Here is a 13,725-nt window from a genome sequence, read left to right as displayed (position 1 = left end):
GATTTATGATCATATTCCATGGACGTTCCAACATGACAACGCTCCCATCCATACCGCTTGGGCTGTAAAACATTATCAGAATGTCAAATTGCTCGAGTGGCCGCCTTACTCCCCTGGCATCAACCTTATCGAAAACATTGGGGGACTCTAGTCAAGGACAGTATACGAAGGAGGAAGACAATTTAGTGACCCTTATACTCTAGTTGAATCAATAAAGAAAGCCTGGTCAGTAAGTGCATTAATCAATTTTATGATTCCTTACCAAACCGTATATTTGAAATAATTAATAACAATGGTGGGTATACCAACTATAAAATAATGCCTAAACAATGTCCTTTAGTATTTAAAATGCCCACTTGTTTAAAATTTTATAAAATAAAATGTATATAACATTAATGTATACTTTTATTTAAAAGTAATAGTTTAGTGGTCAAACCTAATAAGTTGAGCCGAAAACAATGGAGATTTTTTGTTATATTTCTGAATAAATTATACAAACAACATAAAAACAAAACTAACAGAAGAAAAACATTGCGGTTTCAAAAAGACTGTTTTCTCTAAACAACAACATTTATTTGGCATAAATCGGAGTTCCCTTTATGGAGATACAACGTTTCGAAAATTGAAAAACGTCTAACCAAAGACATTAGAAGTTATTATAATGTCTTTGGTCAAACCTATTCAGTTATCATTAATATCCCTTACTCCTCTAGTAACTGATATATACTTAAAACCCATTAAATAATGCTAAGCCACGGCTTCATAACAGAACCGACCGACTCGCCTCTTCAAACAATGTTTCTTTCTACATTATTTTCCCCTCATACTGTTTTTAAGAAACATGATTTTAGGAATTAAAATAAACAACTGCTTATATTAGACAGCAGATGCTGTAAGACCCATCACTTTATAAAAGGGGTAACAGAACTCGACTTTTATGATGGTCTCTAGTGTGGTTTTTATGTGGGTAAAAAAACATTATCGCCGTCGACGTTTGTTGTCTGCTCATTAAAATTATTATTTATTTTAAATATTTGTGATACCTACGTACCCCATGTCTGGAGTTGTCTACGATACCATGTTCGTTAGTTCATTAATTAAGTAGCTCCGAGTCTCTAAATATACTATTTTTTCTTTATTTTTTCTTATTAGTAAATAAATGTAGCTTCAACTATTTGCAACCTTTTTCTTTTTAATTTTTAAAGACTGTCCCAAAGATTTTCTTTTTAGGTTAGCCTTTGAATGCTTAATATCAGACGACCCTTCCTCGGACTCATCGCTGTCACTGTTGGCAATAAAAGGAGATTTCACCGTATTATTCAATCACTTAATATAAAGTTAAACTTACCCCACGGTGGGCATCTGATCGAACATGTGTTCGTATTCACTGTCCACAAATGTTGCGTTGACACTCTTATCTTCACTCTCGTTTCTATCCACTTGAAGCTCAGCGGCCTCCTCAATTTCTTCTGAAACCCCTGGCTCGTTTTCAAACTGTCTGATAAGAATCTTAGTGGCTTTTGATTTGACGTAGCATTGGTAGAGCAGCACTGTGGTTTCAGAGTCATGGATACGAACGTATCGGTCTAGGCTTGCAGAGCTTAGGAAGCGACCGGAGGTATCTAAGTGAAGGTCACTTATCCCGCCTGTGAATCCCTTGTACGTATGCACATGTGTTTTCATGCGTCGAGTGTCAAAGGCCTTTAAAGCACCCATTGTGGTACCAGTGTAAACAAAGTTTCCCTTTGCCACTAGACTCGTAAAGCTCATCCCGTGCTCCTCGCTGGCAAAGCATGTAACCGGTCGACGCTGCATCCGCGTGTCATAGATGCGAACATAGCCGGTTCGCGAGCAAGTAGCAAGCACACTCGGCCCATCCACAAAGCCGATATCGCTGTCCCAAACCGGAACCTCCAGCTGCAGATAGTCGTTCGGCAAATTTTTTGATGTGAAAATCTGCTTGCCATCGGAACTTAGGTCGTAGACCTTTAAATTGTTTTGACGCTCTTTTCCGCCAGTGGCTACAATGCTCCTGACTTGCGTGCATTGGCGCAGGTGATCCATTTGGTTACCCGTGGTGATAACCATGGGCTCGGACTCATCGCTCGCCCCTAGCTTCAGGCTCTGTATCTGTCCGTTGCCGATGCCGGCAATAAGCGTGTCGTTGTATCGGGCTAAGCCAACGATTGGAGAGGCGTTAAAGGATACTGTCTTCCTAGAATGCCCCTTCTCTATAAAGGAGTGAATCTCCACGGCGTCCTTGGCCCGGCCTAAAAGGATCTCCGTCTGATCGTCGTTGCCGAATGCGAGAGAAGTGATGCGGGAATCTTTACCCAAGGTGCACAAATCGCTCAGGTTGTTTTGTCCATAAGGGGTTTTGTCGGAAGCAGGCACGAGGTCTAAAAAGTTGAAGTGATTATTGCAAGTGCTGCTCGTTAAAGAATCAACGGACTTACGTTTAAAGGAGCCCGTGTGTGTTCCCACATACAGTTCGTGCTTTGCTGTGTAATTGACATGTTTGATATTTGCAGTTGTCCACTTCATCTTTAACCGCTGTTTTTCTTAATACTTGACGTTAAAATGAGCAGAGATAAGCGGCTATACAAATTCTTGTGGTCAAAACAAATTCTACACGTGCAATAGAGATGTAAAAAATATCTGCCAAATACTCAATGTTATCGTTGATATCGATGTTTAATGGGCATCGATGTTTTTCTTAACATTTAGGGTATTCATGGTTTAAAAAAAAATCAATTCGCGGTGAAAACCACTTCTCTTGAGAGAATACAGAGATAAATGAATGATCACTAGAGTTAATAAGAAAAATAACTTCTTTAGAGTGCGGATTTGTTGACAGGTTTTTAAAAATGCAAGGAAATTGGCCAGAAAATTAAAATTTTTAAAGTAATATTTAAAAAAAAAATGTAAACTTTTTAATAAATTGTATTTTAAGTGCATATCTGTTTGTGTGTATTTACCAACTCTGTCAAATCAATTTAAATACCAATAGTGCACATTTCTATATTCAATGGTGGCGGTTCAATCGTTCGTACACTTCGTACAGTGTTTCCGATGCTTTCGTTTTGGTCATACCGCCAATCACTGCAAGGGCATAAAAAAGTGCTTCAAGTGCGGAGGTGGTATGCACAAGGATGGAGTGTACAAACTCCAGAGGCGAACATGTTGCCACACATAAGAATTGCCCGGCCAGAAAAATATACATATGTACGATACAATAAACGAAGACACTGGAAGGTACCCTTTCGGCAAAGAGTAGTACCCAATGCAAAAAAATAACAGAATTTATAACAGACCTGTATAAGAATTTAACCACAAAGTTTCAAATTTCCTAGGAGACTTTAGGGATGTCATCAATAAAACCAACGCCGATCAAGATGCGCAACAAATTTCTAATGCCATAAACTTATTCGCTCAACCAAACGAAATATGTACAATGAAAATTCTACAACTAAACATACAAAGCTTGAATAAACTAAACAATAAACAGCTCTTAAACTTGCATCTAGTAAATAACAATATTAACATAGCCATTTAATCTAAAATCATTTCTTTGGTTACGGTGGTGTTGGATTCTATATTAATCACAGCAGAAAATTCAGAATCCTAAAGTCTGTTGATAGGATTGAAAGCATAGGAGTCCCTGAACCTTAAGAAAAATTGCAACATATTCGATCTATATATTCATCCAACCATTTCAATAAAACACTTCAAACATGGTCTCAGGGATCTTTCATAATTAACAACATAAGTACAAAAAAGTGGTGGTGCCCAACAGCGGAAAAGCATCTCCGACTTCAAAACGCAGCGAGGTTGAAACTATATAGTACCAAAGAGTATGAAGAAGCCCGTAAGAGCAGCTGAAAAGACTCTTCAAAATTTCATAAGAAACAAATGAGATCAAACTTTTAGACCTTTGTAAAAAAAATCTCCAAAGGCCCTTCAATATGAAACAGCATTAAAAATCTAAAAAAAAAACAAGAGAGAACGCTATAGTCGAGTTCGCCGACTATCTGATACCCGTTACTTAGCTAGTGGAAGGGAGAAGGAGAATCTTAAACACAGTTTTTGGCGGTTTGTAGGCGTTATAGTGGGCGTGGCAGAAAGTTTTTTGGCAAATCGATAGAAATTTACAAGACCAATACAAAAATGAAAAAATATCAAAACATTTTTCAAAAGTGTGGGCGTAGCAGCTTTGGGCGGTTTGAGGGCGTTAGAGTGGGCGTGGCAAAAAGTTTTTTGGTAAATTGATAGAAAATTACAAGACTAATACAAAAATGCTGGTTTATAGCATTTTTAAAATCTATAAAGAAAAAGTTTCCAATCTGAGAAGCGGGGAATTCAAAATAAACTTTACTGACGGCTCAGTTTTCGTCCACCAATCCAGCGCAGCCTTCCTTATTTTAAGCTCAAAACAAAAAGAAAGATTCTACACTAACAAAACCCTATCGTCTTTAACTGCCGAACTGCTAGCAATAGACAAAGCACTGAACTTTGTCTTCTCGATAGACATTTCCCGAGTCAGCAGCATCATTGCAATACAAAACACTATGCATGACATTTATATAACCTTTAACATAAAAAAGAAAAAGACATCAAAACAATAAAATGACTTCTCAGCGATAACGCATTGACAATTATACATTGAACAAAATGCACGTTACCAATGTAACGGTTTTGATAACGCATTCCACATCTTATTCAGCTTTTATAAATACAACACTGGTAGACAATACTTTCCAGCCCTGGGAAAATACCAAGATATTACCATTTGTTACGGATGTCGCGGTAACATAAACCACAAAAAAATATATAATAAATGAAGCAAAAATGGCTCTCACTAAAGTTTATGATGCTGCCACAGTCTTTAAGCACATGAATGGCATTCTAAATGTGTACAAGCCAGCCGGTATGAAGGTCAAGCACGTGCGCAATGCTATTCTGAACAACATTTGCAAGGGTAATCCGAACGCCATCGAACGAGAAAATTGAAATTAAAGATAGATCTGCAACAGGACTCAACGAAATGGAGCAAAGGAATCCACGCAAGTTCCGAGAGAACAGAATCCTCCTAGGCACAGGCACCGCAGCCGATCACGTACTACATAACGTAGGAGAGCAGACAGATCTATCGGACCACCTTCTGTCTACCGGACCGCGTTATCTACCGCGCGACTTGAGCTGCGCCACAGTGTCCAGCCTGGGCGATCACACCAGCGGAGTGCTGCGTAAGTCAAGTAAAACATTTTAGATCCAACTAACCATACTTTTGCAGTCTTTGGGATCAACAGGGGAACAGTCCAGTCTAGTTCTATTCGGAAAAATCGACCAGTGCGGGTCTACCACCTAATCGGTCACTTAGGCAGCGCAACCGAAAATCACCTACCAGACTCACGGGTCACAATGCGCTCCAACCACCGACACGTGTCCGCAGACAGGATCAGCAGTCTGGCTGCCTCCATGCAAGCATCCCATCAGCGTAAGATGTTTGAGCTCTGCGGTGTCGATTTGCAGACCCAGGAGGCCTACGAACTGGCCTGTAGAGGTCTTCTACGTCCAGCGGACGACAGTCAGCTCGTTGTATACGGCATAAAGCTGATTCACTTTGAGCGTCCGTACTTCACGCTGGAACTTTATACCATCAACGAGACGCAGGAGTGCTTAGCTACGCTAGTGCACGACATGGCTTTGGACCTCCGAACAGTGGCGCACTGCTCCCAACTACGCTGCGTGCGCCATGCCCACTTTGATGTGACGGATAGTCTGCTCAGACACGCCTGGCACTTGCCAGGAATTATCAAAAACCTCCGCCAGCAACGTAACATCCTGAGGGAGCACCCACAGCTTCTGCGACAGCATCGAGTGGAACTGCAAATTTCAGAATAATTTAGGATTCATTGTAGGTAACTGAAAATAGGTAAATAAATGTAGGCAGATAATGGAAAGATGTGGTATTCTCTTCTATTAATAATATTAATAATATTAATCTTCAGTCAATATTTGGATGGACTTTCCATGATTTCATGTATTTGACTACACGAGCCCTGAATAAGAATAGTCAGCTTATTGACTGTTAAATTTTAGTTTAAAAGAGAATATTTGTAGAACAACAACGCAAAGGATACATATACAGATTAAAAGTACATGTTTAAGATTTGGTAAATCGTTTCAAATACATATGTGCGCAGATTGGACAACATATTAAAACTGTCAATTTCGATGTCCACACAGTTCGTAAATTAGACAGAAATCAATAAAATGTAAAAATTAAAATTGCCTTTTCAACGGTATTTAGCACAGAAATTTTTTTCCTGCTAATCTAGCGGATTTTTACCTATTTTAAGTTTTTAAGCACACACAACTTTTCGTACACAGACAAAACGACATAAATTTTTATTTTACAATTTTTTTACAAAATATAATTTTTATAAGCCCGACAGATATATTTATTTTGAAGTTTCCTAAAATCCCTTTTGAACGGTTAGCTGGATTTTAACCAAACGGTGCTAATTTTTAATAATATATGTGAGTGATGTTGCTCCACACCAGCCCTTTACTAGTAAATTTTTTTCGCACAGTCTCCAGGCGCGGTTCGTCACTATGCGGACAGCTCTTCACAGTGATTTCGGCTTCCAAATGTTAGAACATTATTTTGTTAATGATCTTGATTATAGGCAAGAGTTAGAATTAGTTTTTCGCACTCAAAGATTTCTTTCTGCAATTTTTCGTTTAGCTTCTTGCCGACCACCGATTCTTGCTCTTTTTCCAAAACCATATGGGCTTCCCTAAGGCGGGTCTGTGCCAGTCCCAAAAGGGATGTTGCCTCTGCTGGTGCTCTTCTTGCCTGCTCCTCCAGAGTGTGGGCCACCTCGATAAGGATGACCGTGACGTAGATAGCCAGTTTAATGCTGTAAGGATCCAGTCGCCGGCATACGTTGTAGAGCTCATCGCACAACCGCAGTTTCCGTATTAGCTGATTATTGCTCAGCACGCACGATTCCAAGCCAGCTTCGTTACCATACAGCTGGATTAACGTGTGCTTTAGATTGAACGTGTGAAAATGATTTGAATGCAACACATGGGTCAGGCGGGCCAACAAAAGTTCAACCTGATTCGCGGAAGGACATCCGGCCAATAAGCCCTCAACCTGCTTGGTCATGTGCGACTGCAGCTCAGCCACGTAAGCTCCATCCACCAGTATTGGGCAAGTGTCGCACTTCCACTGTGTGTTTTCGTCTAGTGGATCCACGGCCAAATGGGTTCCTCCGCAAGTCTGATTTACATCCCCCAGACATGCCATCGCACTTATATAGGTGCCATATTCCGTTGGATCAAGACAGCGACTGCAGCGGCAGCTGAAATGCTTCGTTAGTCGAAGATGGTGCTGGCGAAGCTGCGTGCCCCATAGGATGTTAGTGTATGTAATCCGTAGGTGATCACCCTTTCGCAAGTCACAGCCAGCACGCACAGCAACTTGCTGAGTCTTGTTATCAAACTGGAAGTCGCAGTTGGGCTGACAAGCATGCTCCATCATGCATGCCTGCCTGAACAACCCGCTGAGTTCCAAGCCAGTCGGCAGTTCAATGACCATAAAGTTGGTTTCGATGATGCCGCAAAGCCGATGCAGCATCTCTGGTTCGCAATCGTGTAGGAGACTGGGATTAGTTTGCTTCAGTCTACATAAAAACCGATTTTGGAGGTAGCTAACTACCCGCTTCTCTGCTTCCTCGTGTAGTTCGGTGCCCCTACGCTCATCCTCATGAGACTGCATCTCCAACAAAGCCAACCATTTCGTTGGACTCTGGCGCTGCAACAGAAGACATTTGAGCACTAAAAGAGCATCGCCTCTGAAATAGTCGTTCAATGAGCGGGGATCTACCCGAGTTGGTGAACCTGTTCCTAGGCTGAGTACGCTGCATTCCATTGATTCGTGCTCGCATCCCGCACTGCAGACTGGCCAACAGCATCTGAAAATTACATTGTTGAAATGAATAGACTTTTGTAATTAGTATGTTTTACCTGCGACACTGGTGCTTCCCCAGACGGCACGGAGTGCAACAGCCTACGCAGGGAACGATAGGGGCTTCATTATCTGCGTCGGAATGATACCACTTGGGGCCCACCACTAAAGGCTCCTCAATGAAGACTATTTGACCGGCTGCAATTTCCTGGGTAGCCTTCAAGTATCTGCCTAGAACGGCATCCTGCTCCTCGCTGAATGGCCTACATCTGCGCTTATGCTGCGGCCAGTGCTGCTTCTGGTGCTCCCGGTCGCAGTACCGCACCATTTTGCACCTAGTACAAGCTTGTGAGGCAGTCACTCCGCAAACAGGACACTCCGTGCTTGACACCATTTTATCTCCTGAACATATATTTTTGCACTGGCATCAGCCGCACGACAATGTTACGTTGGCAAGGCAAATTTTCTTTTTGACGTGCTGATTTCAGAACGCCGGCGACTGCGAGCTTATTTTTAACTTGTTTGAAGAAGAGAAGAGAACTTATATATGTATGTATCTTGTAATGACAGTGCCGCCGTTGTCGCTCTCTGTTTATAAAGGGAAAATCTATAGAACCCATTTAAAACGCAGCAATAAGCTTTTTATTCGCACTTTATTTCGATTTCCTCAGTGATATACAAAAGTTTACCGTACAAAATAGGCGAATATAAAAAACTTAATTTGAGTGTTTAGCAATTAATTTGGTACAATTTATTTAGCTTGTGATCTCCGCACAGCTAGTTCTAGTATGGTTCTTGCGGCGCGTCCAAGTCCCGGTAGTGTGATCTGGGTCGATAATCAAAACCACCGGGTCTGCAAGCAACGAGAATGAATATATATATTGGAATTATTCACGCAAGACTCAGGAGAGGGAAAAGATACAAAATATTACAGTGTTTTGTTTTAGACTATGGATTTGCATTTATTTCGGGCAAATAAAGGTAGTTCTAGCATTGTACAGGAAAACAGATATCATTAGTCGTATATAAACCATCTTTATATGCAGTAGATACTTTTCCTAGCATTGCTTGAATTGCTTTTAAAACTTGAGCTCGCCAACCGATAATAGCTGCATCAATATGGCCTGTTTTTATTTGTATTGTGTTAATCAATTAGTCAAACATATCGGAATTGGCAGGCGCATCCAAATCATGGTAACCGATAAGCCGGCGCTGGTGTTCCAAAGGCAATTCTCTGCAAAAAATTTGCGACACAAGAAAGTTGTGACAAATTTCAATTTAGGCCAACAAAAGAGAAAAAGTTAAAAAAAGGGGAAGATAGAGTCGCCTAAATGCTATCAGTGTTCGCGTATGTAGGTCGGAACTGTAATCCGCTGTAGTGGAAAATGGAATCATTGATAGGTCTAGTGTTCTGTATGTTTCTCTTTAGCGCATCAAGAAAAGATCGTTTTCGATTCTTTGATAAAGGTGATTCAAATAAAATGTAAATTTATCTATTTAAAAACGTTGGGGATGACTGCCGAGAATTGCGCATCTACATTATAGGAATATATATAGAACTAACCTGCGAGCGGGGGGAAAGTTACGTCCACCACGGCCCCCACCCATCATGGGTGGTCCAAAACCATAGGGCATCGCCGAAAAAGGTGGATACATAGGCGGTCGGTACCTAACAATTTGGGCACGAAATTAAATAATGAAAGTTTATTGCACAATGGGAACAAATAGTAAACTTACCCTCCACCCCCTCCACGGGCAGATTCCGATTCTGGGCGCTTAGAGGTGCCTGGATGTTCGGGAAGCTGCGGACGCTTAGGATCGCGCAGATAGTTGTTAAAGTATTGCACCTCCTTGCGCACCTCGTCAACCTTTTCATCGTGCTTGTTGAAGATGTGCTTGCGGATAAACTCGGGGCCCTTAAACTTCTTACCCGACAGAGGGCACAACCATTTGTCCTTCGCCAGCTCCTGAGTGTTCGCTTGCACAAACTTTTCCACCTCGGTTTCGGCGTCCTTTGCACCAAGGTCCTTTATCTCTTCGTCACTCAGTAGCACAGTCTTAGTAAGAAACTGTTGCAACTTGCTTTCGTATGTCTTGATATACTCTTGCACGTCGTTGTTTGTCACCCGAACAGGAGCTGGACCGCGGGCATGGATAATGCCGCAGCGGTTCGGCATCTCGTCTTCATATGGATACTCACAATGGTTGTAATAGTCCACTGAGTGCACTATACGCAAGTAAAGTACAAGGCGGTCAAGAACGGATATAAGCTGCTCGTCACGCTCAATGGCTTCGCCCTCAGTGTCCTTATTTTCGCCGGTAAGGCCAAGAAGCTCATCTTCCTCGGCTGACGCCTCTTCGATAAGGTAATCAGTGATGTTTTGCAGCACCGGGTTTTTTGAATTGAAACCATACGTGGAGCCGCTTCCATTTTCAGAGGACTCGTCCGCTCGGGCGGAATTGGAATCATCTGTCGGCACCTCCGCCCATAGCCTAAATCTTTCATCCAGATTTAAAGCGATCTTGGCGCACAGTTTAATGTCTGAGCGCACCACTTGTTTGTGAGCGGTTATACCATTGGCTGGACGTACCCGTCGACTGAGGTCCCGATTGACGATGGCTCCCATTTCACAGTCTCTCAGTCGCTGATTGTTTAGTCCCCAGCAAATCTCTTTAATGTTGACGTCTCGCATGAATGTTATCCAACCCCTGCGATACCAACGACGTTCTACCAAGGGGTCTGCAATAGCCACCCTTAAGTAGCCGGTAAAACGGTTGCACACGGCCTCGATCTCTGCTCTGGTTATCGAGGGGGCTAAGTTTCGCAGAAAGATGGAGGAGGTCCTATGCAAAGCCCTAGGCTGGCCATCCTTCACTTTGTCTAGATCAATAGTTTCGGTTTCGACAACCTTGTTTTCATCAACAGAGGGCTTCTCTTCATCTTCTACTTTATTGCCATTTCCATTATCCGTTCTCTTAATCGGATTTGGAGTCATTTCAGGTGACTTCAGCGTATCGTCATTCTCGGCAGTATTGATTTTTGAGTCTAGTTCTTTGGGCTCAGTAATTTCCTTTCCTACGAGCTCTTCCAGTTTAGAACTTTCTGGTTCCTGTTTTGCTTTGGCCGCTTCTTGTCTGTCCTTTTCCGCCTCGGCTTTTTGTTCGGCCCTGAGGCCATCTTCCACATCATACTTTTCCTTAAGTTTCTCTTCATCTGAGCTAGAACTGGATTCGGATGAGGAGCTGTCATCATCGCTACTGTTGCGTTTGCGTTTTTTTGTCTTTTTCTTGTTCAACTGTTGGTCCTCAGGTTTGATATCGGTGTCTTTTGAATGCTCCTCCAACTCTTTTTTTGTCACTGCATCCTCGTCATTCCAGTTCTCCTCGTCAGAATTAACAGACCTTGCAGTATTTTGTTGTGCCGACACGACCGCTGGCAATGGATCTTCCTCTCTAATCTTCTCCTCTTTGGGACTGCTAATAGCTTTCTCCATCGCCTTGACAGACTCCATAGGCTCCGTCTTTCGTTCATATACTACTAGATCCTTGGGTTTCTCGTCTAGGACTTTAAGGTCCTCGTCAGTGCCGCCTTCCAGCTTTATAACGCACGTATCTAATACACGGATCAGAGCATCTCCCTGCGAAGAATCTACCTTCACACTTCCTATTGTTCCATTCTCGAGTAACTCCACAAAAACATCAGTACGCCTCTGCAATGATTCATTTTAGTAATACGTTCTGCGGTAAGTGAAACAAAAAATTAAACCTGAAGGAAGCCCCGCTGTTCCTCACTGCGTTTGACACTGTCCTCGGGATGGTATTTGTTTTTGAACCTGCAGTTAAAAAAAAAGGTATGCTTATTAGTATTGCAGTAATAAAAACCCTTGCTGTAATTCCTTCTCTTTTTCTTTTTTCCCGGCTGTTGATTGTGAATTCGATAAATTTTTCACATGTTTAGATAGGTTGTTGAGTTATCACCCAAAATCTTACCTTGCAAGCTTATCGCTTTCATTATTTTTGGGATTGTTTTATATTTATTTGGGCTTTTGCTCGTCAATCGAATTTAAATAAATCGCGGTTTTGAAATATGAACACACCTCAGCATTGCTCGCCGGGTAATTAATACATTTTACTCAGTTTTTTTTACTGCTATGGCGCAGAACCTCTCAGAGAAGTCTCTATCTCACAAACCCAATAAGCTGCAGAGAAAAACTTAATATATAGAGAGTTATGAGTGGCGAACAGAAGAACGGCAAATAATGCAATGGGCCTGCACAAGCAGAGATATCAACAAAACCGTCGTAGATCCACTTTTGATCAGCTACTAACCATTCCTCATCCTTGTGGGCCACGAAAAACTCGTTTAGTTGCTGGCGCTTGAAGTCTGTTTTATACTCGGTGTACTTGCGCATAACTTCCGAGTCAGAAATGTTCTCGTCCTGGGTGTCGAGGAATTGCTTCAGGTTGAGCATGGCCGGCTGGGTAAGAGTGTCGCTCCCGCCGCCGCCTATGGACTCCCTAACAGGTGGGGCATGACCGGCGTGGGAGAAGGCCGAGTGCATGGACTGGTAGTGGTCGTTCCAGGCCTGCATCAAATACGGATCATAGCCTTTATAGAAAAAGATTTCCATATACAGTCTGAATATCCTGGAGTCACGTAGAACTTACCCCCGAACCGGGGATTGGCGCGCACATCTCCGTCGCCCCAGTCCGGGCGCATTCGCTTGGCTGGGGGCAAATCACGGCCGGGTGACCCATAGCGTGGTCTGGCTCCTGGGCCACGATAGTCGCTGTAGTCTGGTCTATGGCGAGCGCCTCCGCCGCCTGCGGAAGCTCCGCCCCTGAAGGGATTGCTGAAACGTCCAGTAATGATGTCATGTAATATTTGAAGGGTGTCCTTCACTTACCGCTCCGCCCACTCGTCGCGGGCACCGGTAGAGCCGCCCACCGCGCGACGGTCATCACGGCGTTCCGTACGGTAACTGTCGCTGCGCTCCCCGCGGAATTTGTCACGTCGCTTGCGGTCGTACTCATCGTCCGAATCAGCCATTTGGTCTATAACGAAGGTAAGTAATACTAGTGAAACTCGTCCTTAACCTCACTTCTGGGCCGGTGAGTGCTTTAAAATATATAATTATTAAAATTGTTCCAGACTGTTTCCAATTTAGGTCGGCAAACTAGGTATTTCGTAGTTAATTCTTGGTCTATACAGCCGATTAAGCCGCCATCTTGTCAATTTGCTTACATCGCTTACGTGTCCCGAATGGACAACGAAATATGCATTTTTAAATGTCAATAAAGGAGCGTGATATCCAATATATTGGCGTTTTTTGTTAGGTTTGTCGTTTTTTAATTATTCATAAATACCTTTGCTTAACTATAATAAAATTTACTTAAAACTTTGCGTCTGTCAATTAGTGTGACCGCTTGTCTGAAACTGAATATACCTTTTAGAGAACAACAAAGAGGAAAATACCAGATCCGTTTTATAAGTCTTTTATAATTTGTAAAATTATCGATAAGTGTACCTCAACATTATCCTCTTCACACTGCACAGGGTTGTTCTTCCAAATAAAATTGCCATGCGGCAATAAAAGTCTCAAGAAATAATGGTATTAGTTTAAATATACTCACAGACGGTGACAGCTCAAAACGATTTGCTGATTAACCCTTAGGTGGCTGGTCTCAAATAAACATTTCATTCAGTGATGGTCTTCGAGCACATTCAACTTCTTTCAACGTTTCAC

The 13,725-nt window shown here is 42.3% G+C and overlaps 4 protein-coding genes across 10 annotated transcripts; 1 reads left to right on the top strand and 3 right to left on the bottom strand.

Moving 5' to 3' along the window:
* Positions 1-1,112: 1,112 nt before the first annotated feature.
* On the bottom strand, positions 1,113-2,657 carry LOC120458505 (WD repeat-containing protein 74). The gene is made up of 3 exons (XM_039646173.2): positions 2,457-2,657; positions 1,349-2,399; positions 1,113-1,285 (listed from the first exon to the last, which is right to left on the bottom strand). The coding sequence occupies exons 1-3, from the start codon at positions 2,542-2,544 to the stop codon at positions 1,168-1,170; spliced, it is 1,257 nt and encodes a 418-aa protein (XP_039502107.1). The 5' UTR covers positions 2,545-2,657; the 3' UTR covers positions 1,113-1,167.
* A 2,125-nt stretch (positions 2,658-4,782) lies between these two features.
* On the top strand, positions 4,783-5,963 carry LOC120458712 (mitochondrial mRNA pseudouridine synthase Trub2). Of its 2 annotated transcripts, XM_039646464.2 has the most exons (3): positions 4,783-4,978; positions 5,034-5,246; positions 5,294-5,963. In XM_039646464.2, the coding sequence occupies exons 1-3, from the start codon at positions 4,849-4,851 to the stop codon at positions 5,902-5,904; spliced, it is 954 nt and encodes a 317-aa protein (XP_039502398.1). In that variant the 5' UTR covers positions 4,783-4,848; the 3' UTR covers positions 5,905-5,963. The 2 variants fall into 2 exon arrangements, with proteins under 2 accessions (XP_039502398.1, XP_039502405.1); XM_039646471.2 differs by lacking the exon at positions 4,783-4,978 and having other exon boundaries at positions 5,108-5,246; positions 5,310-5,963.
* Positions 5,964-6,396: 433 nt separating this feature from the next.
* On the bottom strand, positions 6,397-8,475 carry LOC120458697 (SET domain-containing protein SmydA-8). 2 transcript variants are annotated; one of them, XM_039646452.2, is made up of 3 exons: positions 8,038-8,475; positions 7,898-7,985; positions 6,397-7,825 (listed from the first exon to the last, which is right to left on the bottom strand). In XM_039646452.2, exons 1-3 carry the CDS (start codon positions 8,370-8,372, stop codon positions 6,674-6,676), a joined length of 1,575 nt encoding a protein of 524 aa, XP_039502386.1. In that variant the 5' UTR covers positions 8,373-8,475; the 3' UTR covers positions 6,397-6,673. The 2 variants fall into 2 exon arrangements, with proteins under 2 accessions (XP_039502386.1, XP_039502378.1); XM_039646444.2 differs by having other exon boundaries at positions 6,397-7,985; positions 8,038-8,473.
* A 137-nt stretch (positions 8,476-8,612) lies between these two features.
* Positions 8,613-13,434, bottom strand: LOC120458667 (serrate RNA effector molecule homolog). Of its 5 annotated transcripts, none has more exons than XM_039646420.1 (8): positions 13,346-13,426; positions 12,886-13,033; positions 12,647-12,831; positions 12,308-12,587; positions 11,745-11,811; positions 9,716-11,688; positions 9,543-9,647; positions 8,613-8,831 (listed from the first exon to the last, which is right to left on the bottom strand). In XM_039646420.1, the coding sequence occupies exons 2-8, from the start codon at positions 13,026-13,028 to the stop codon at positions 8,762-8,764; spliced, it is 2,823 nt and encodes a 940-aa protein (XP_039502354.1). In that variant the 5' UTR covers positions 13,029-13,033; positions 13,346-13,426; the 3' UTR covers positions 8,613-8,761. The 5 variants fall into 5 exon arrangements, 4 of the variants coding, with proteins under 4 accessions (XP_039502354.1, XP_039502362.1, XP_039502338.1 ...); XM_039646428.2 differs by having other exon boundaries at positions 12,647-12,819; XM_039646404.1 differs by lacking the exon at positions 8,613-8,831 and adding an exon at positions 8,915-9,212.
* Positions 13,435-13,725: the final 291 nt, after the last annotated feature.

The sequence above is a fragment of the Drosophila santomea genome, chromosome 2L (genome assembly GCF_016746245.2).
Source record: "Drosophila santomea strain STO CAGO 1482 chromosome 2L, Prin_Dsan_1.1, whole genome shotgun sequence".
Taxonomy (NCBI): domain Eukaryota; kingdom Metazoa; phylum Arthropoda; class Insecta; order Diptera; family Drosophilidae; genus Drosophila; species Drosophila santomea.
Note: the sequence above shows the minus strand (reverse complement) of the source record. Positions and strands in the feature narration are given on the sequence as shown.

Bases quoted from the DNA above. Each gene is read 5' to 3' on its own strand.
- LOC120458505 (XM_039646173.2), bottom strand. From the start codon at position 2,544: ATGAAGTGGACAACTGCAAATATCAAACATGTCAATTACACAGCAAAG. The intron at 2,400-2,456 runs GTAAGTCCGTTG...TCAACTTTTTAG, and splicing joins ACACACGGGCTCCTTTAAAC to ACCTCGTGCCTGCTTCCGAC. The intron at 1,286-1,348 runs GTAAGTTTAACT...TATTGCCAACAG, and splicing joins GATCAGATGCCCACCGTGGG to TGACAGCGATGAGTCCGAGG.
- LOC120458697 (XM_039646444.2), bottom strand. From the start codon at position 8,372: ATGGTGTCAAGCACGGAGTGTCCTGTTTGCGGAGTGACTGCCTCACAA. The intron at 7,986-8,037 runs GTAAAACATACT...TGTAATTTTCAG, and splicing joins GGGAAGCACCAGTGTCGCAG to ATGCTGTTGGCCAGTCTGCA.
- LOC120458712 (XM_039646464.2), top strand. From the start codon at position 4,849: ATGGCTCTCACTAAAGTTTATGATGCTGCCACAGTCTTTAAGCACATG. The intron at 4,979-5,033 runs GTAATCCGAACG...GATCTGCAACAG, and splicing joins TCTGAACAACATTTGCAAGG to GACTCAACGAAATGGAGCAA. The intron at 5,247-5,293 runs GTAAGTCAAGTA...ATACTTTTGCAG, and splicing joins TCACACCAGCGGAGTGCTGC to TCTTTGGGATCAACAGGGGA.
- LOC120458667 (XM_039646404.1), bottom strand. From the start codon at position 13,028: ATGGCTGATTCGGACGATGAGTACGACCGCAAGCGACGTGACAAATTC. The intron at 12,832-12,885 runs GTAAGTGAAGGA...TGGACGTTTCAG, and splicing joins CGCGACGAGTGGGCGGAGCG to CAATCCCTTCAGGGGCGGAG. The intron at 11,812-12,307 runs GTTAGTAGCTGA...TTTTAACTGCAG, and splicing joins GCCCACAAGGATGAGGAATG to GTTCAAAAACAAATACCATC.